We start from the raw sequence: 20,056 nt of genomic DNA, 5'->3' as shown, positions 1-20,056 counted from the left end.
CATCCATCCACAACTTGAGGAGTATCTTTCGTGCTAATTTCATCAGCCACATATCAGTCAGATTGTGATCCAATTGGCGCTGTGGTTGTGGAGCATCAACTTCATTGCTGACATATTGTTCTCTATAATTGCACATCATCTTCATCACTGTCTTCCTCGTCATCGCTGTTGGGTTGACAAAATAGAAATCGAAAGAGAGGAAAATTGAAGTTACTGATGTGAGTAACATGAATAGAAGTTACCGAATGCTATTCATCAATCCTATAACATAATTAATATGGATATGGCTAACCACGCAAGTCATAATACTAAAACTTCTCCCGTTAACACAGTTACACAGAAACTTAGGAGATAAGTGGCAGCAGCCTTACCTGTCTGGTATACGAAACACTTGGAACATTTGTTTCTCGCAGCTTTCTTTATCGAATCAAACTGACCTTCTAAACATTCTTCACGCATTACCATAAACTTTTCTGCCAACCTACGCAAAAAAATTCAAAGATAAAAATTGGAATATGGTGATTGATAAGTATGATGATTGTATTCTAATTATCCTTTATCAGCGACCATGAAACAACTCAATCAAGTAGGTGATATCGATATCTATTGTTTACAACCACCTTGGGTAATCATTATTCATTATTCAGAGTATAAATTGTGCATGATTGGAATTTAGGAGTTTTTATGTCGAACTAGCTTCACAGGGCAAGTACCTGCTTCCATTTTGAATATTGGCTCGTTGCATATAATATGACTATCTTAAGCTCATATGGTTAAGTGCAATGAGAGAATACAGAGAAGTATCAGATAGATGGAAATCCCAGTTCCCTTCATATTTTCTAGTAATTTTCCCCTTAATTACAAGATTTGAGTAGAGATTTTTTTGCTTTAACTCTTTAATTTCCATCCTACACACACTAGCATTTGATTCAGGTTCGAGCAATAGAAGTTATTAAGCCTTCACATATGAATGGACATGAAGTAAATAGTAGGAGCCAAAATTAGGGCAAATAGATGAAGATGATATACCTCCTCTACAACACTGCCGTCCTGAATCTCAGTATTGAGAGAGTCCATGAATTCATAAAGTATATCCTCTACATCATCAATATACACTTGATCTGCACATCAAATAAAATCCAACAATTACTAAAACAAACTTAGGTTTTTATACCATCTCAATAACACTCTGTTTTAACATATGAATAGATATTAATTAACCAGTATCAGTTCAAGAGAGAAATACCTTTCGATTGAGTGAGGAAATTGAAGAGGTTGTGGCCGAGCTGCTGCGATTTCTGGAGAGAGTCGCGGCCACCCCACCCGTTTTCGATGGCCATCCACATGCAGCCCCCACCGAGAAAGAACCATCTGAATTCCATCACCGAATTGCGTTGCCGCTGCCTCCGGAGTCATACGGTGGTTGTTCATCCTTCGAATTTGCCTTTTTTCTTCTTCTTTGAAATTACACGGAAAAAGAAAATTCAGAGATTGAAGAAGTTGATCGTATTTAGGGCTGCCCTTTTGTTTTATTTAGTGTGGGCTCTTACACGATATTCAAAGGCCCAAAAATAAATTTTAATGATGTATAAGTTCCAGAAAGAAAATACATTCATCCTTATCTAACTTTTTCATGATTTTATGAACAAACAATAAATTTTTAAAAATACCCCTACTACGTATATATCATTAGGGTGTGTTGGGGTCCTTACATCATCTTAGTCACAAATCACAGTCTTTGGATCCTTAAATTGATGGTTGTGATAAGCTACATTATTATACTAAAAATCTACATTATTAGCCGCGGTACATTATTAGACTGGAAATATACATTATTAGACTAAAATGCTACATAAGTACTACATTTCTTGTCTTCCCATTAAACTTCAAAATAGCTCTTTCATGGACTAATACTTTTCAATCATAAGAGAAACTCGTTTGAAAATGATGAAAAATATAAGACATCCACAATTAGCATCAGTATGTGCGTTCTCTAGTTACTTGCAGCAAAGTAGGAACAAAACGACTTGAACAAAAATATCCTGAAACATAAGATAACTTTAGAGGATTTGAACAAAAAACATCCTGAAACACTCAACAAAACTTAAGAAGAATACAAACAAAAATGTTGTCTTTACATATACTCAAATATTCGTACCTAAAGTGGCTCGAGCTAATGTAATCAATCCATCAATTCTTTCTCCCTTTACTCTTTTTTGAAACAACAGTCCAATCATCCACAACTTGAGGGTATCTTTCGTGCTACTTTCATCCGCCACAATATCAGTCAGATTGTGATCCAATTGGCGCTGTGGTTGTGGAGCATCAACTTCCATTGCTGACATATTGTTCTCTATAATTGCCATCATCTTCATCACCTGTCTTCCTGTCATCGCTGGTTGGGCTGACAAAATAGAAATCGAAAGAGAGGAAAATTGAAGTTACTGATGTGAGTAACATGAATAGAAGTTACCGAATGCTATTCATCAATCCTATACATAATTAATATGGATTATGGCTAACCACGCAAGTCATAATACTAAATACTTCTCCCTTTAACACAGTTACACAGAAACTTAGGAGATAAGTGGCAGCAGCCTTACCGGTCTGGTATACGAACACTTGAACATTTGTTTCTCGCAGCTTCTTTATCGAATCAAACTGACCTTCTAACATTCTTCACGCATTACCATAAACTTTTCTGCAACCTACGCAAAAAAAAAATTCAAAGATAAAAAATTGGAATATGGTGATTGATAAGTATGCATGATTGTATTCTAATTATCCTTTATCATCGACCATGAAACAACCAATCAGTAGGTGATATCGATATCTATTGTTTACAACCACCTTGGTAATCATTATTCATTATTCAGAGTATAAATTGTGCATGATTGTAATTTAGGAGTTTTTATGTCGAACTAGCTTCACAAGGCAAGTACCATGCTTCCATTTTGAATATTGGCTCGTTGCATATAATATGACTATCTTAAGCTCATATGGTTAAGTGCAATGAGAGAATACAGAGAGAGTATCAGATAGATGGAAATCCCAGTTCCCTTCATATTTTCTAGTAATTTTCCCCTTAATTACAAGATTTGAGTAGAGAATTTTTGCTTTACTCTTTAATTTCCATCCTACACACCTAGCATTGGATTCAGGTTCGAGCAATAGAAGTTATTAAGCCTTCACATATGAATGGACATGAAGTAATTAGTAGGAGCCAAAATTAGGGCAAATAGATGAAGATGATATACCTCCTCATACACTGCCGTCCTGAATCTCATGTATTGAGAGAGTCCATGAATTCATAAAGTATATCCTATACATCATCAATATACACTTGATCTGCACAACAAATAAAATCCAACAATTACTAAAACAAACTTAGGTTTTTATACCATCTCAATAACACTCTGTTTTAGCATATGAATAGATATTAATTAACCAGTATCAGTTCAAGTGAGAAATACCTTTCGATTGAGTGAGGAAATTGAAGAGGTTGTGGCCGAGCAGCTACGATTTCTGGAGAGAGTCGCGACCACCCCACCCGTTTTCGATGGCCATCCGCAGTGTAGCCCACCGAGAAAGAACCATCTGAATTCCATCACCGCATTGCGCTGCTGCCTCCGGAGTCATACGGTGGTTGTTCATCCTTCGAATTTGCCCTTTTTTCTTCTTCTTTGAAATTGACAAGGAAAAAGAAAATTCAGAGATTGAAGAAGTTGTTCGTATTTAGGGCTGCCCTTTTTGTTTTATTTAGTGTGGGCTCTTACACGATATTCAAAGGCCCAAAATAAATTTTAATGATGTATAAGTTCCAGAAAGAAAATACATTCATCCTTATCTAACTTTTTCATGATTTTATGAACAAACAATAAATTTTTAAAAATACCCCTACTACGTATATATCATTAGGGGTGTGTTGGGGTCCTTACATCATCTTAGTCACAAATCACAGTCTTTGGATCCTTAAATTGAATGGTTGTGATAAGCTACATTATTATACTAAAAATCTACATTATTAGCCGCGGTACATTATTAGACTGGAAATATACATTATTAGACTAAAATGCTACATAAGTACTACATTTCTTGTCTTCCCATTAAACTTCAAATAGCTCTTTCATGGACTAATACTTTTCAATCATAAGAGAAACTCGTTTGAAAATGATGAAAAATATAAGACATCCACAATTAGCATCAGTATGTGCGTTCTCTAGTTACTTGCAGCAAAGTAGGAACAAAACGACTTGAACAAAAATATCCTTGAAACATAAGATAACTTTAGAGGATTTGAACAAAAAACATCCTGAAACACTCAACAAACTTAAGAAGAATACAAACAAAAATGTTGTCTTTACATATACTCAAATATTCGTACCTAAAGTGGCTCGAGCCAATGTAATCAATCCATCACTTCTTTCTCCCTTTACTCTTTTTTGAAACAACAGTCCATCCATCCACAACTTGAGGAGTATCTTTCGTGCTACTTTCATCAGCCACAATATCAGTCAGATTGTGATCCAATTGGCGCTGTGGTTGTGGAGCATCAACTTCCATTGCTGACATATTGTTCTCTATAATTGCATCATCTTCATCACTGTCTTCCTCGTCATCGCTGTTGGGCTGACAAAATAGAAATCGAAAGAGAGGAAAATTGAAGTTACTGATGTGAGTAACATGAATAGAAGTTACCGAATGCTATTCATCAATCCTATAACATAATTAATATGGATATGGCTAACCACGCAAGTCATAATACTAAAACTTCTCCCGTTAACACAGTTACACAGAAACTTAGGAGATAAGTGGCAGCAGCCTTACCTGTCTGGTATACGAAACACTTGGAACATTTGTTTCTCGCAGCTTCTTTATCGAATCAAACTGACCTTCTAAACATTCTTCACGCATTACCATAAACTTTCTGCAACCTACGCAAAAAAAAATTCAAAGATAAAAAATTGGAATATGGTGATTGATAAGTATGCATGATTGTATTCTAATTATCCTTTATCATCGACCATGAAACAACTCAATCAAGTAGGTGATATCGATATCTATTGTTTACAACCACCTTGGGTAATCATTATTCATTATTCAGAGTATAAATTGTGCATGATTGGAATTTAGGAGTTTTTATGTCGAACTAGCTTCACAAGGCAAGTACATGCTTCCATTTTGAATATTGGCTCGTTGCATATAATATGACTATCTTAAGCTCATATGGTTAAGTGCAATGAGAGAATACAGAGAAGTATCAGATAGATGGAAATCCCAGTTCCCTTCATATTTTCTAGTAATTTTCCCCTTAATTACAAGATTTGAGTAGAGATTTTTTGCTTTACTCTTTAATTTCCATCCTACACACCTAGCATTTGATTCAGGTTCGAGCAATAGAAGTTATTAAGCCTTCACATATGAATGGACATGAAGTAATAGTAGGAGCCAAAATTAGGGCAAATAGATGAAGATGATATACCTCCTCTACACTGCCGTCCTGAATCTCAGTATTGAGAGAGTCCATGAATTCATAAAGTATATCCTCTACATCATCAATATACACTTGATCTGCACATCAAATAAAATCCAACAATTACTAAAACAAACTTAGGTTTTTATACCATCTCAATAACACTCTGTTTTAACATATGAATAGATATTAATTAACCAGTATCAGTTCAAGTGAGAAATACCTTTCGATTGAGTGAGGAAATTGAAGAGGTTGTGGCCGAGCTGCTGCGATTTCTGGAGAGAGTCGCGGCCACCCCACCCGTTTTCGATGGCCATCCGCAGTGCAGCCCACCGAGAAAGAACCATCTGAATTCCATCACCGAATTGCGCCGCTGCCTCCGGAGTCATACGGTGGTTGTTCATCCTTCGAATTTGCCTTTTTTTCTTCTTCTTTGAAACTAACACGGAAAAAGAAAATTCAGAGATTGAAGAAGTTGATCGTATTTAAGGCTGCCCTTTTTGTTTTATTTAGTGTGGGCTCTTACACGATATTCAAAGGCCCAAAATAAATTTTAATGATGTATAAGTTCCGGAAAGAAAATACATTCATCCTTATCTAACTTTTTCATGATTTTATGAACAAACAATAAATTTTTAAAAATACTCCTACTACGTATATATCATTAGGGGTGTGTTGGGGTCCTTACATCATCTTAGTCACAAATCACAGTCTTTGGATCCTTAAATTGAATGGTTGTGATAAGCTACATTATTATACTAAAAATCTACATTATTAGCCGCGGGTACATTATTAGACTGGAAATATACATTATTAGACTAAAATGCTACATAAGTACTACATTTCTTGTCTTCCCATTAAACTTCAAAATAGCTCTTTCATGGACTAATACTTTTCAATCATAAGAGAAACTCGTTTGAAAATGATGAAAAATATAAGACATCCACAATTAGCATCAGTATGTGCGTTCTCTAGTTACTTGCAGCAAAGTAGGAACAAAACGACTTGAACAAAAAATATCTTGACACATAAGATAACTTTAGAGGATTTGAACAAAAAACATCCCGAAACACTCAACAAAACTTAAGAAGAATACAAACAAAAATGTTGTCTTTACATATACTCAAATATTCGTACCTAAAGTGGCTCGAGCTAATGTAATCAATCCATCAATTCTTTCTCCCTTTACTCTTTTTTGAAACAACAGTCCATCATCCACAACTTGAGGAGTATCTTTCGTGCTACTTTCATCAGCCACAATATCAGTCAGATTGTGATCCAATTGGCGCTGTGGTTGTGGCAGCATCAACTTCCATTGCTGACATATTGTTCTCTATAATTGCATCATCTTCATCACTGTCTTCCTCGTCATCGCTGTTGGGCTGACAAAATAGAAATCGAAAGAGAGGAAAATTGAAGTTACTGATGTGAGTAACATGAATAGAAGTTACCGAATGCTATTCATCAATCCTATAACATAATTAATATGGATATGGCTAACCACGCAAGTCATAATACTAAAACTTCTCCCGTTAACACAGTTACACAGAAACTTAGGAGATAAGTGGCAGCAGCCTTACCTGTCTGGTATACGAAACACTTGGAACATTTGTTTCTCGCAGCTTCTTTATCGAATCAAACTGACCTTCTAAACATTCTTCACGCATTACCATAAACTTTTCTGCAACCTACGCAAAAAAAATTCAAAGATAAAAAATTGGAATATGGTGATTGATAAGTATGCATGATTGTATTCTAATTATCCTTTATCATCGACCATGAAACAACTCAATCAAGTAGGTGATATCGATATCTATTGTTTACAACCACCTTGGGTAATCATTATTCATTATTCAGAGTATAAATTGTGCATGATTGGAATTTAGGAGTTTTTATATCGAACTAGCTTCACAAGGCAAGTACATGCTTCCATTTTGAATATTGGCTCGTTGCATATAATATGACTATCCTAAGCTCATATGGTTAAGTGCAATGAGAGAATACTGAGAAGAATCAGATAGATGGAAATCCCAGTTCCCTTCATATTTTCTAGTAATTTTCCCCTTAATTACAAGATTTGAGTAGAGATTTTTTGCTTTACTCTTTAATTTCCATCCTACACGCCTAGCATTTGATTCAGGTTCGAGCAATAGAAGTTATTATGCCTTCACATATGAATGGACATGAAGTAATTAGTAGGAGCCAAAATTAGGGCAAATAGATGAAGATGATATACCTCCTCTACACTGCCGTCCTGAATCTCAGTATTGAGAGAGTCCAGGAATTCATAAAGTATATCCTCTACATCATCAATATACACTTGATCTGCACATCAAATAAAATCCAACAATTACTAAAAAAAAACTTAGGTTTTTATACCATCTCAATAACACTCTGTTTTAACATATGAATAGATATTAATTAACCAGTATCAGTTCAAGTGAGAAATACCTTTCGATTGAGTGAGGAAATTGAAGAGGTTGTGGCCGAGCTGCTGCGATTTCTAGAGAGAGTCACGGCCACTCCACCCGTTTTCGATGGCCATCCACAGTGCAGCCCACCGAGAAAGAACCATCTGAATTCCATCACCGAATTGCGCCGCTGCCTCCGGAGTCATACGGTGGTTGTTCATCCTTCGAATTTGCCTTTTTTTCTTCTTCTTTGAAATTAACACGGAAAAAGAAAATTCAGAGATTGAAGAAGTTGATCGTATTTAGGGCTGCCCTTTTTGTTTTATTTAGTGTGGGCTCTTACACGATATTCAAAGGCCCAAAATAAATTTTAATGATGTATAAGTTCTGGAAAGAAAATACATTCATCCTTATCTAACTTTTTCATGATTTTATGAACAAACAATAAATTTTTAAAAATACCCCTACTACGTATATATCATTAGGGGTGTGTTGGGGGTCCTTACATCATATTAGTCACAAATCACAGTCTTTGGATCCTTAAATTGAATGGTTGTGATAAGCTACATTATTATACTAAAAATCTACATTATTAGCCGCGGTACATTATTACACTGGAAATATACATTATTAGACTAAAATGCTACATAAGTACTACATTTCTTGTCTTCCCATTAAACTTCAAAATAGCTCTTTCATGGACTAATACTTTTCAATCATAAGAGAAACTCGTTTGAAAATGATGAAAAATATAAGACATCCACAATTAGCATCAGTATGTGCGTTCTCTAGTTACTTGCAGCAAAGTAGGAACAAAACGACTTGAACAAAAAATATCTTGACACATAAGATAACTTTAGAGGATTTGAACAAAAACATCCCGAAACACTCAACAAAACTTAAGAAGAATACAAACAAAAATGTTGTCTTTACATATACTCAAATATTCGTACCTAAAGTGGCTCGAGCTAATGTAATCAATCCATCACTTCTTTCTCCCTTTACTCTTTTTTGAAACAACAGTCCATCATCCACAACTTGAGGAGTATCTTTCGTGCTACTTTCATCAGCCACAATATCAGTCAGATTGTGATCCAATTGGCGCTGTGGTTGTGGAGCATCAACTTCCATTGCTGACATATTGTTCTCTATAATTGCATCATCTTCATCACTGTCTTCCTCGTCATCGCTTGTTGGGCTGACAAAATAGAAATCGAAAGAGAGGAAAATTGAAGTTACTGATGTGAGTAACATGAATAGAAGTTACCGAATGCTATTCATCAATCCTATAACATAATTAATATGGATATGGCTAACCACGCAAGTCATAATACTAAAACTTCTCCCGTTAACACAGTTACACAGAAACTTAGGAGATAAGTGGCAGCAGCCTTACCTGTCTGGTATACGAAACACTTGGAACATTTGTTTCTCGCAGCTTCTTTATCGAATCAAACTGACCTTCTAAACATTCTTCACGCATTACCATAAACTTTTCTGCAACCTACGCAAAAAAAAATTCAAAGATAAAAAATTGGAATATGGTGATTGATAAGTATGCATGATTGTATTCTAATTATCCTTTATCATCGACCATGAAACAACTCAATCAAGTAGGTGATATCGATATCTATTGTTTACAACCACCTTGGGTAATCATTATTCATTATTCAGAGTATAAATTGTGCATGATTAGAATTTAGGAGTTTTTATGTCGAACTAGCTTCACAAGGCAAGTACATGCTTCCATTTTGAATATTGGCTCGTTGCATATAATATGACTATCTTAAGCTCATATGGTTAAGTGCAATGAGAGAATACAGAGAAGTATCAGATAGATGGAAATCCCAGTTCCCTTCATATTTTCTAGTAATTTTCCCCTTAATTACAAGATTTGAGTAGAGATTTTTTGCTTTACTCTTTAATTTCCATCCTACACACCTAGCATTAGATTCAGGTTCGAGCAATAGAAGTTATTAAGCCTTCACATATGAATGGACATGAAGTAATAGTAGGAGCCAAAATTAGGGCAAATAGATGAAGATGATATACCTCCTCTACACTGCCGTCCTGAATCTCAGTATTGAGAGAGTCCATGAATTCATAAAGTATATCCTCTACATCATCAATATACACTTGATCTGCACATCAAATAAAATCCAACAATTACTAAAACAAACTTAGGTTTTTATACCATCTCAATAACACTCTGTTTTAACATATGAATAGATATTAATTAACCAGTATCAGTTCAAGTGAGAAATACCTTTCGATTGAGTGAGGAAATTGAAGAGGTTGTGGCCGAGCTGCTGCGATTTCTGGAGAGAGTCGCGGCCACCCCACCCGTTTTCGATGGCCATCCGCAGTGCAGCCCACCGAGAAAGAACCATCTGAATTCCATCACCGAATTGCGTTCGCTGCCTCCGGAGTCATACGGTGGTTGTTCATCCTTCGAATTTGCCTTTTTTTCTTCTTCTTTGAAATTAACACGGAAAAAGAAAATTCAGAGATTGAAGAAGTTGATCGTATTTAGGGCTGCCCTTTTTGTTTTATTTAGTGTGGGCTCTTACACGATATTCAAAGGCCCAAAATAAATATTAATGATGTATAAGTTCCGGAAAGAAAATACATTCAAACTTATCTAACTTTTTCATGATTTTATGAACAAACAATAAATTTTTTAAAAATACCCCTACTACGTATATATCATTAGGGGTGTGTTGGGGTCCTTACATCATCTTAGTCACAAATCACAGTCTTTGGATCCTTAAATTGAATGGTTGTGATAAGCTACATTATTATACTAAAAATCTACATTATTAGCCGCGGTACATTGTTAGACTGGAAATATACATTATTAGACTAAAATGCTACATAAGTACTACATTTCTTGTCTTCCCATTAAACTTCAAAATAGCTCTTTCATGGACTAATACTTTTCAATCATAAGAGAAACTCGTTTGAAAATGATGAAAAATATAAGACATCCACAATTAGCATCAGTATGTGCGTTCTCTAGTTACTTGCAGCAAAGTAGGAACAAAACGACTTGAACAAAAAATATCCTGAAACATAAGATAACTTTAGAGGATTTGAACAAAAACATCCCGAAACACTCAACAAAACTTAAGAAGAATACAAACAAAAATGTTGTCTTTACATATACTCAAATATTCGTACCTAAAGTGGCTCGAGCTAATGTAATCAATCCATCAATTCTTTCTCCCTTTACTCTTTTTTGAAACAACAGTCCAATCATCCACAACTTGAGGGGTATCTTTCGTGCTACTTTCATCAGCCACAATATCAGTCAGATTGTGATCCAATTGGCGCTGTGGTTGTGGAGCATCAACTTCCATTGCTGACATATTGTTCTCTATAATTGCATCATCTTCATCACTGTCTTCCTCGTCATCGTTGTTGGGCTGACAAAATAGAAATCGAAAGAGAGGAAAATTGAAGTTACTGATGTGAGTAACATGAATAGAAGTTACCGAATGCTATTCATCAATCCTATAACATAATTAATATGGATATGGCTAACCACGCAAGTCATAATACTAAAACTTCTCCCGTTAACACAGTTACACAGAAACTTAGGAGATAAGTGGCAGCAGCCTTACCTGTCTGGTATACGAAACACTTGGAACATTTGTTTCTCGCAGCTTCTTTATCAAATCAAACTGACCTTCTAAACATTCTTCACGCATTACCATAAACTTTTCTGCAACCTACGCAAAAAAAAATTCAAAGATAAAAAATTGGAATATGGTGATTGATAAGTATGCATGATTGTATTCTAATTATCCTTTGTCATCGACCATGAAACAACTCAATCAAGTAGGTGATATCGATATCTATTGTTTACAACCACCTTGGGTAATCATTATTCATTATTCAGAGTATAAATTGTGCATGATTGGAATTTAGGAGTTTTTATGTCGAACTAGCTTCACAAGGCAAGTACATGCTTCCATTTTGAATATTGGCTCGTTGCATATAATATGACTATCTTAAGCTCATATGGTTAAGTGCAATGAGAGAATACAGAGAAGTATCAGATAGATGGAAATCCCAGTTCCCTTCATATTTTCTAGTAATTTTCCCCTTAATTACAAGATTTGAGTAGAGATTTTTTGCTTTACTCTTTAATTTCCATCCTACACACCTAGCATTTGATTCAGGTTCGAGCAATAGAAGTTATTAAGCCTTCACATATGAATGGACATGAAGTAATTAGTAGGAGCCAAAATTAGGGCAAATAGATGAAGATGATATACCTCCTCTACACTGCCGTCCTGAATCTCAGTATTGAGAGAGTCCATGAATTCATAAAGTATATCCTCTACATCATCAATATACACTTGATTTGCACATCAAATAAAATCCAACAATTACTAAAACAAACTTAGGTTTTTATACCATCTCAATAACACTCTGTTTTAACATATGAATAGATATTAATTAACCAGTATCAGTTCAAGTGAGAAATACCTTTCGATTGAGTGAGGAAATTGAAGAGGTTGTGGCCGAGCTGCTGCGATTTCTGGAGAGAGTCGCGGCCACCCCACCCGTTTTCGATGGCCATCCGCAGTGCAGCCCACCGAGAAAGAACCATCTGAATTCCATCACCGAATTGCGCCGCTGCCTCCGGAGTCATACGGTGGTTGTTCATCCTTCGAATTTGCCTTTTTTCTTCTTCTTTGAAATTACACGGAAAAAGAAAATTCAGAGATTGAAGAAGTTGATCGTATTTAGGGCTGCCCTTTTTGTTTTATTTAGTGTGGGCTCTTACACGATATTCAAAGGCCCAAAATAAATTTAATGATGTATAAGTTCCGGAAAGAAAATACATTCATCCTTATCTAACTTTTTCATGATTTTATGAACAAACAATAAATTTTTAAAAATACCCCTACTACGTATATATCATTAGGGGTGTGTTGGGGTCCTTACATCATCTTAGTCACAAATCACAGTCTTTGGATCCTTAAATTGAATGGTTGTGATAAGCTACATTATTATACTAAAAATCTACATTATTAGCCGCGGTACATTATTAGACTGGAAATATACATTATTAGACTAAAATGCTACATAAGTACTACATTTCTTGTCTTCCCATTAAACTTCAAAATAGCTCTTTCATGGACTAATACTTTTCAATCATAAGAGAAACTCGTTTGAAAATGATGAAAAATATAAGACATCCACAATTAGCATCAGTATGTGCGTTCTCTAGTTACTTGCAGCAAAGTAGGAACAAAACGACTTGAACAAAAAATATCTTGAAACATAAGATAACTTTAGAGGATTTGAACAAAAAACATCCCGAAACACTCAACAAAACTTAAGAAGAATACAAACAAAAATGTTGTCTTTACATATACTCAAATATTCGTACCTAAAGTGGCTCGAGCTAATGTAATCAATCCATCAATTCTTTCTCCCTTTACTCTTTTTTGAAACAACAGTCCATTCATCCACAACTTGAGGAGTATCTTTCGTGCTACTTTCATCAGCCACAATATCAGTCAGATTGTGATCCAATTGGCGCTGTGGTTGTGGAGCATCAACTTCCATTGCTGACATATTGTTCTCTATAATTGCATCATCTTCATCACTGTCTTCCTCGTCATCGCTGTTGGGCTGACAAAATAGAAATCGAAAGAGAGGAAAATTGAAGTTACTGATGTGAGTAACATGAATAGAAGTTACCGAATGCTATTCATCAATCCTATAACATAATTAATATGGATATGGCTAACCACGCAAGTCATAATACTAAAACTTCTCCCGTTAACACAGTTACACAGAAACTTAGGAGATAAGTGGCAGCAGCCTTACCTGTCTGGTATACGAAACACTTGGAACATTTGTTTCTCGCAGCTTCTTTATCGAATCAAACTGACCTTCTAAACATTCTTCACGCATTACCATAAACTTTTCTGCAACCTACGCAAAAAAAAATTCAAAGATAAAAAATTGGAATATGGTGATTGATAAGTATGCATGATTGTATTCTAATTATCCTTTATCATCGACCATGAAACAACTCAATCAAGTAGGTGATATCGATATCTATTGTTTACAACCACCTTGGGTAATCATTATTCATTATTCAGAGTATAAATTGTGCATGATTGGAATTTAGGAGTTTTTATGTCGAACTAGCTTCACAAGGCAAGTACATGCTTCCATTTTGAATATTGGCTCGTTGCATATAATATGACTATCTTAAGCTCATATGGTTAAGTGCAATGAGAGAATACAGAGAAGTATCAGATAGATGGAAATCCCAGTTCCCTTCATATTTTCTAGTAATTTTCCCCTTAATTACAAGATTTGAGTAGAGATTTTTTGCTTTACTCTTTAATTTCCATCCTACACACCTAGCATTTGATTCAGGTTCGAGCAATAGAAGTTATTAAGCCTTCACATATGAATGGACATGAAGTAATTAGTAGGAGCCAAAATTAGGGCAAATAGATGAAGATGATATACCTCCTCTACACTGCCGTCCTGAATCTCAGTATTGAGAGAGTCCATGAATTCATAAAGTATATCCTCTACATCATCAATATACACTTGATTTGCACATCAAATAAAATCCAACAATTACTAAAACAAACTTAGGTTTTTATACCATCTCAATAACACTCTGTTTTAACATATGAATAGATATTAATTAACCAGTATCAGTTCAAGTGAGAAATACCTTTCGATTGAGTGAGGAAATTGAAGAGGTTGTGGCCGAGCTGCTGCGATTTCTGGAGAGAGTCGCGGCCACCCCACCCGTTTTCGATGGCCATCCGCAGTGCAGCCCACCGAGAAAGAACCATCTGAATTCCATCACCGAATTGCGCCGCTGCCTCCGGAGTCATACGGTGGTTGTTCATCCTTCGAATTTGCCTTTTTTTCTTCTTCTTTGAAACTTAACACGGAAAAAGAAAATTCAGAGATTGAAGAAGTTGATCGTATTTAGGCTGCCCTTTTTGTTTTATTTAGTGTGGGCTCTTACACGATATTCAAAGGCCCAAAATAAATTTTAATGATGTATAAGTTCCGGAAAGAAAATACATCATCCTTATCTAACTTTTTCATGATTTTATGAACAAACAATAAATTTTTAAAAATACTCCTACTACGTATATATCATTAGGGGTGTGTTGGGGTCCTACATCATCTTAGTCACAAATCACAGTCTTTGGATCCTTAAATTGAATGGTTGTGATAAGCTACATTATTATACTAAAAATCTACATTATTAGCCGCGGTACATTATTAGACTGGAAATATACATTATTAGACTAAAATGCTACATAAGTACTACATTTCTTGTCTTCCCATTAAACTTCAAAATAGCTCTTTCATGGACTAATACTTTTCAATCATAAGAGAAACTCGTTTGAAAATGATGAAAAATATAAGACATCCACAATTAGCATCAGTATGTGCGTTCTCTAGTTACTTGCAGCAAAGTAGGAACAAAACGACTTGAACAAAAAATATCTTGACACATAAGATAACTTTAGAGGATTTGAACAAAAAACATCCCGAAACACTCAACAAAACTTAAGAAGAATACAAACAAAAATGTTGTCTTTACATATACTCAAATATTCGTACCTAAAGTGGCTCGAGCTAATGTAATCAATCCATCAATTCATTCTCCCTTTACTCTTTTTTGAAACAACAGTCCATTCATCCACAACTTGAGGAGTATCTTTCGTGCTACTTTCATCAGCCACAATATCAGTCAGATTGTGATCCAATTGGCGCTGTGGTTGTGGAGCATCAACTTCCATTGCTGACATATTGTTCTCTATAATTGCATCATCTTCATCACTGTCTTCCTCGTCATCGCTGTTGGGCTGACAAAATAGAAATCGAAAGAGAGGAAAATTGAAGTTACTGATGTGAGTAACATGAATAGAAGTTACCGAATGCTATTCATCAATCCTATAACATAATTAATATGGATATGGCTAACCACGCAAGTCATAATACTAAAACTTCTCCCGTTAACACAGTTACACAGAAACTTAGGAGATAAGTGGCAGCAGCCTTACCTGTCTGGTATACGAAACACTTGGAACATTTGTTTCTCGCAGCTTCTTTATCGAATCAAACTGACCTTCTAAACATTCTTCACGCATTACCATAAACTTTTCTGCAACCTACGCAAAAAAAAATTCAAAGATAAAAAATTGGAATATGGTGATTGATAAGTATGCATGATTGTATTCTAATTATCCTTTATCATCGACCATGAAACAACTCAATCAAGTAGGTGATATCGATATCTATTGTTTACAACCACCTTGGGTAATCATTATTCATTATTCAGAGTATAAATTGTGCATGATTGGAATTTAGGAGTTTTTATGTCGAACTAGCTTCACAGGGCAAGTACCTGCTTCCATTTTGAATATTGGCTCGTTGCATATAATATGACTATCTTAAACTCATATGGTTAAGTGCAATGAGATAATACAGAGAAGTATCAGATAGATGGAAATCCCAGTTCCCTTCATATTTTCTAGTAATTTTCCCCTTAATTACAAGATTTGAGTAGAGAATTTTTGCTTTACTCTTTAATTTCCATCCTACACACCTAGCATTTGATTCAGGTTCGAGCAATAGAAGTTATTAAGCCTTCACATATGAATGGACATGAAGTAATTAGTAGGAGCCAAAATTAGGGCAAATAGATGAAGATGATATACCTCCTCAACACTGCCATCCTGAATCTCAGTATTGAGAGAGTCCATGAATTCATAAAGTATATCTCTACATCATCAATATACACTTAATCTGCACAACAAATAAAATCCAACAATTACTAAAACAAACTTAGGTTTTTATACCATCTCAATAACACTCTGTTTTAGCATATGAATAGATATTAATTAACCAGTATCAGTTCAAGTGAGAAATACCTTTCGATTGAGTGAGGAAATTGAAGAGGTTGTGGCCGAGCTGCTGCGATTTCTGGAGAGAGTCGCGGCCACCCCACCCGTTTTCGATGGCCATCCGCAGTGCAGCTCGCCGAGAAAGAACCATCTGAATTCCATCACCGAATTGCGCCGCTGCCTCCGGAGTCATACGGTGGTTGTTCATCCTTCGAATTTGCCCTTTTTTCTTCTTCTTTGAAATTGACACAGAAAAACAAAATTCAGAGATTGAAGAAGTTGATCGTATTTAGGGATGCCCTTTTTGTTTTATTTAGTGTGTGCTCTTACACGATATTCAAAGGCCCAAAATAAATTTTAATGATGTATAAGTTCAGGAAAGAAAATATATTCATCCTTATCTAACTTTTTTATGATTTTATGAACAAACAATAAATTTTTAAAAAATACCCCTACTACGTATATATCATTAGGGGTGCGTTAGGGTCCTTACATCATCTTAGTCACAAATCACAGTCTTTGGATCCTTAAATTGAATGGTTATGATAAGCTACATTATTATACTAAAAATCTACATTATTAGCCGCGGTACATTATTAGACTGGAAATATACATTATTAGACTAAAAATTTACATTATTAGACTAAATCTAAAGTGTCAGTTTAATGAAAAGACTTATTTGCCCTTTTGGCGGGAAAATGCAAAGCTATTTTGTTTACCCTTTTGGTCATATAAAGAATGGCAACATTGGAGGAAAATTGGTCCAATAAAATGATAGCTTCCCAAGTAAGATTTGGAACAATTATAAAGCAACATTGAATCTGCAAAATGAAACGTAAAGAGAAGGGTGAGAAGAAGAAAGAGGAAGGAGAAAGAGTGCATCGAGGCGGCTATGCAGACCCCCAATCATCGCCGGAGCGGCGGCGGACGACAGCAGCGGCTGTGGCATGATAATGAGAGAGAAAGGAGAGAAGAATGAGAAAGAGGGAAGCGCGGCGAAGCGGCACAGCCTGGATAGCTTACACTAACTTAATTTCTTTTCTTTTTTTAACATAATCAGAAACTTTTAACTGATAGCTGCAAGTCTGTTACCCTTTACAACAAAATCAAGAGCTTTCAACATAAATCCAGCTTATCACGCTTGAATCAAGCTCAAATCACACCGTAAACAATACTAGCAAGATCAAAACGTATACATAAAACTTTTTCATATAGATGGCAGCTGCAAACCAAATTTAAGAACAACAAAACGGAACAGAAAAATTAAATAACGTGAATCAGAAGAAGACACCAACAGATTTCAGCTCAATCGATGCAATACATGAAAAACAGTAGATTGATTCAATGGAGAGTACCTTTTTGGGCAGGATGGCGGATGCAGGCGAAGAAGAGTGAGCAAAAAACCCTAATTTTGGGGAGCTTATATGTACCACAGAATAGTAGTATGACATATGAAACCTTAATGGGCATTGGTTTAATGATAGCCCAGTTTGTAAGAAATTAGCCTTTCTTTAGGCCCGTAACAAACTAACCTTTTATCTCTTAATTTTGCATACAAAATATTTTGAAAAATAGCCCAAGTTCGATATTTTTGTGTTTTTTAGTCTATGTATTTATAATAACTGTATAAAATATTAGCTCAAGTTCAAATTTTGTAATTTGGCAATCTTTAATTTGAGAAACCAATTTCATATTTGATCACAATTCAATCCCAATAACAAAATAGTTGACATGCTTATACTTTTATGTTTTAATTGAGAAGAGTTTTAAATTGGGTGTTATGACTATAATATTACGTCTTAAAAGTTTGGTTTTATTTACTATATATTAAATTTTATATAATATGTTTTTTCTAAATAAATTTTTTTGATTATGCAATTGTATTTATATATTAATTTTCCTTCAATTTAGGTTAAAATTGGAGTTGTGCTAAGAGTTTAATTTACCTTTTATTTGAATTAAAATTCATTATTGCAATGCTTCTTCTTAGAAGTAACTCGCAAGCTAAACGACAATGCAAATATTTAATCATTTTAAGTTTCATCTTATATTTACTTGGTTAAAATATTTACTAAAGTATATTTTAATATTTTAATTAGTATTCAATTTAAAATATTTAATTAGTCTCCAATTAATTAAATAATAATACCAACTTTGTAGAATAACTTATGAAATTAGATGAATTTATAAATATCTAAAATGAGTATAAACTTACAAAGTTTGTATGGATTCGTATAATATAAAGAGTAGTGTAAATTGTCATATTATTCAAAACAAATAAGATGCATAAAATTTTATCGTTATTTTAAGTGAAACATGTTATTGATATAAATACGTAGGAACAATTAAAAAAATATATTTATTTGGTGAATACGAATTCTTTTGATTTAAATGTAGTATTTATGAATAGAGATGATATTAACTGTTAAAGTGAAATCCTATACATAACCTTTGGCGCCTTCTCTTTGTTAAGTTGGAGCACGTTAAATATCATTTTTTCGGTGTTACGGTTTTGAGAAAAATAAAAATGGGCAAATTGATAAATGAACTGTACACAACTTTTTACACCTTCTCTTTGTTAAGTTTTTAAGAACAATGTATAGAATTACACTTTTTATGGAGATTCATAATTATTTATGTTAATTGTGATTTACTAAAGTTTCCAGTTATATTGTGAACTATATCTCCATTTGATATGTTAGTTTCTTAAAAAGCTACAAATCTAAAGTGTTTCTATTAAAATGATACTACATCCGTCCCATAATAGATGTCACACTTTCCTTTTTTATTTTGTCCCACAAAAGATGTTACATTTTCAATTTTGGAAAAATTTCCCTCTCACATTAATATAAAAATTATATTTTCTCTATCCATTTAACACACAAAACAAAACCATCTAAAAATCTCGTGCCGTCCCACAAGTGTGACGTCTTTTATGAGACGGAAGGAGTACTACTAAATAAATTCTGGTATCAAAATTTATAAGCTTCATCATTTTTTAACTATGGTATTTATGTCTATTTTACCCTTATAAAGATAATTTAAATTTTTGTTTTATATTTTAATGCATAATTGGTAAAGTATGAGATATATAGAAAGAAAAAAGTTTTTAAAGTATTGTTAATGGATAATAAGTTCCACCTAATTAGAGAGAAAAAAGTTTCTAAAGTTAGAAAGTTCATTATCAAACCAAGAACATATTGCATAACATTAATTGTTGTTGTGTATAATAATATTCAATTTTATATATAATATAT

General features: G+C 34.3%; 6 protein-coding genes and 2 pseudogenes across 6 annotated transcripts; all 8 read right to left on the bottom strand.

Annotated features, from left to right (window-relative positions):
- Positions 1-207: 207 nt before the first annotated feature.
- Positions 208-3,654, bottom strand: LOC121789242 (annotated as a pseudogene).
- A 703-nt stretch (positions 3,655-4,357) lies between these two features.
- LOC121789236 (pre-rRNA-processing protein TSR2-like) lies at positions 4,358-5,902 on the bottom strand. The gene is made up of 4 exons (XM_042187741.1): positions 5,697-5,902; positions 5,481-5,571; positions 4,828-4,933; positions 4,358-4,629 (listed from the first exon to the last, which is right to left on the bottom strand). The coding sequence occupies exons 1-4, from the start codon at positions 5,875-5,877 to the stop codon at positions 4,417-4,419; spliced, it is 591 nt and encodes a 196-aa protein (XP_042043675.1). The 5' UTR covers positions 5,878-5,902; the 3' UTR covers positions 4,358-4,416.
- An 833-nt stretch (positions 5,903-6,735) lies between these two features.
- Positions 6,736-8,105, bottom strand: LOC121789241 (annotated as a pseudogene).
- An 832-nt stretch (positions 8,106-8,937) lies between these two features.
- On the bottom strand, positions 8,938-10,291 carry LOC121789238 (pre-rRNA-processing protein TSR2-like). Its single transcript, XM_042187743.1, has 4 exons — positions 10,151-10,291; positions 9,937-10,025; positions 9,281-9,388; positions 8,938-9,073 (listed from the first exon to the last, which is right to left on the bottom strand). The coding sequence occupies exons 1-4, from the start codon at positions 10,272-10,274 to the stop codon at positions 9,068-9,070; spliced, it is 327 nt and encodes a 108-aa protein (XP_042043677.1). The 5' UTR covers positions 10,275-10,291; the 3' UTR covers positions 8,938-9,067.
- A 714-nt stretch (positions 10,292-11,005) lies between these two features.
- LOC121789237 (pre-rRNA-processing protein TSR2-like) lies at positions 11,006-12,567 on the bottom strand. Its single transcript, XM_042187742.1, has 4 exons — positions 12,379-12,567; positions 12,165-12,253; positions 11,508-11,615; positions 11,006-11,309 (listed from the first exon to the last, which is right to left on the bottom strand). The coding sequence occupies exons 1-4, from the start codon at positions 12,557-12,559 to the stop codon at positions 11,097-11,099; spliced, it is 591 nt and encodes a 196-aa protein (XP_042043676.1). The 5' UTR covers positions 12,560-12,567; the 3' UTR covers positions 11,006-11,096.
- Positions 12,568-13,221: 654 nt separating this feature from the next.
- On the bottom strand, positions 13,222-14,808 carry LOC121789235 (pre-rRNA-processing protein TSR2-like). Its single transcript, XM_042187739.1, has 4 exons — positions 14,603-14,808; positions 14,389-14,477; positions 13,732-13,839; positions 13,222-13,533 (listed from the first exon to the last, which is right to left on the bottom strand). Exons 1-4 carry the CDS (start codon positions 14,781-14,783, stop codon positions 13,321-13,323), a joined length of 591 nt encoding a protein of 196 aa, XP_042043673.1. The 5' UTR covers positions 14,784-14,808; the 3' UTR covers positions 13,222-13,320.
- A 737-nt stretch (positions 14,809-15,545) lies between these two features.
- LOC121789240 lies at positions 15,546-16,671 on the bottom strand. The gene is made up of 3 exons (XM_042187745.1): positions 16,614-16,671; positions 15,957-16,064; positions 15,546-15,758 (listed from the first exon to the last, which is right to left on the bottom strand). Exons 1-3 carry the CDS (start codon positions 16,656-16,658, stop codon positions 15,546-15,548), a joined length of 366 nt encoding a protein of 121 aa, XP_042043679.1. The 5' UTR covers positions 16,659-16,671.
- A 25-nt stretch (positions 16,672-16,696) lies between these two features.
- On the bottom strand, positions 16,697-18,277 carry LOC121789239. Its single transcript, XM_042187744.1, has 4 exons — positions 18,155-18,277; positions 17,519-17,620; positions 16,827-17,034; positions 16,697-16,701 (listed from the first exon to the last, which is right to left on the bottom strand). Exons 1-4 carry the CDS (start codon positions 18,248-18,250, stop codon positions 16,697-16,699), a joined length of 411 nt encoding a protein of 136 aa, XP_042043678.1. The 5' UTR covers positions 18,251-18,277.
- Positions 18,278-20,056: the final 1,779 nt, after the last annotated feature.

The sequence above is a fragment of the Salvia splendens genome, unplaced genomic scaffold (genome assembly GCF_004379255.2).
Source record: "Salvia splendens isolate huo1 unplaced genomic scaffold, SspV2 ctg182, whole genome shotgun sequence".
Lineage (NCBI taxonomy): Eukaryota > Viridiplantae > Streptophyta > Magnoliopsida > Lamiales > Lamiaceae > Salvia > Salvia splendens.
Note: the sequence above shows the minus strand (reverse complement) of the source record. Positions and strands in the feature narration are given on the sequence as shown.

Bases quoted from the DNA above. Each gene is read 5' to 3' on its own strand.
- LOC121789236 (XM_042187741.1), bottom strand. From the start codon at position 5,877: ATGAACAACCACCGTATGACTCCGGAGGCAGCGGCGCAATTCGGTGAT. The intron at 4,934-5,480 runs ATATCATCTTCA...TTTTTGCGTAGG, and splicing joins GACGGCAGTGTAGAGGAGGT to TTGCAGAAAGTTTATGGTAA. The intron at 4,630-4,827 runs GTAAGGCTGCTG...CTATTTTGTCAG, and splicing joins GTGTTTCGTATACCAGACAG to CCCAACAGCGATGACGAGGA.
- LOC121789238 (XM_042187743.1), bottom strand. From the start codon at position 10,274: ATGGTTCTTTCTCGGTGGGCTGCACTGCGGATGGCCATCGAAAACGGG. The intron at 10,026-10,150 runs GTATTTCTCACT...TTTGATGTGCAG, and splicing joins TTTCCTCACTCAATCGAAAG to ATCAAGTGTATATTGATGAT. The intron at 9,389-9,936 runs GTATATCATCTT...TTTTTTGCGTAG, and splicing joins AGGACGGCAGTGTAGAGGAG to GTTGCAGAAAAGTTTATGGT.
- LOC121789237 (XM_042187742.1), bottom strand. From the start codon at position 12,559: ATGAACAACCACCGTATGACTCCGGAGGCAGCGGCGCAATTCGGTGAT. The intron at 11,616-12,164 runs GTATATCATCTT...TTTTTTGCGTAG, and splicing joins AGGACGGCAGTGTAGAGGAG to GTTGCAGAAAAGTTTATGGT. The intron at 11,310-11,507 runs GTAAGGCTGCTG...CTATTTTGTCAG, and splicing joins GTGTTTCGTATACCAGACAG to CCCAACAACGATGACGAGGA.
- LOC121789235 (XM_042187739.1), bottom strand. From the start codon at position 14,783: ATGAACAACCACCGTATGACTCCGGAGGCAGCGGCGCAATTCGGTGAT. The intron at 14,478-14,602 runs GTATTTCTCACT...TTTGATGTGCAA, and splicing joins TTTCCTCACTCAATCGAAAG to ATCAAGTGTATATTGATGAT. The intron at 13,840-14,388 runs GTATATCATCTT...TTTTTTGCGTAG, and splicing joins AGGACGGCAGTGTAGAGGAG to GTTGCAGAAAAGTTTATGGT.
- LOC121789240 (XM_042187745.1), bottom strand. From the start codon at position 16,658: ATGGACTCTCTCAATACTGAGATTCAGGATGGCAGTGTTGAGGAG. The intron at 16,065-16,613 runs GTATATCATCTT...TTTTTTGCGTAG, and splicing joins AGGATGGCAGTGTTGAGGAG to GTTGCAGAAAAGTTTATGGT. The intron at 15,759-15,956 runs GTAAGGCTGCTG...CTATTTTGTCAG, and splicing joins GTGTTTCGTATACCAGACAG to CCCAACAGCGATGACGAGGA.
- LOC121789239 (XM_042187744.1), bottom strand. From the start codon at position 18,250: ATGTCATACTACTATTCTGTGGTACATATAAGCTCCCCAAAATTAGGG. The intron at 17,621-18,154 runs GTACTCTCCATT...TTCATTTTGCAG, and splicing joins CCGCCATCCTGCCCAAAAAG to ATTCAATGTTGCTTTATAAT. The intron at 17,035-17,518 runs GTAAACAAAATA...TCAATTTCAAAG, and splicing joins TTCTTTATATGACCAAAAGG to AAGAAGAAAAAAGGGCAAAT.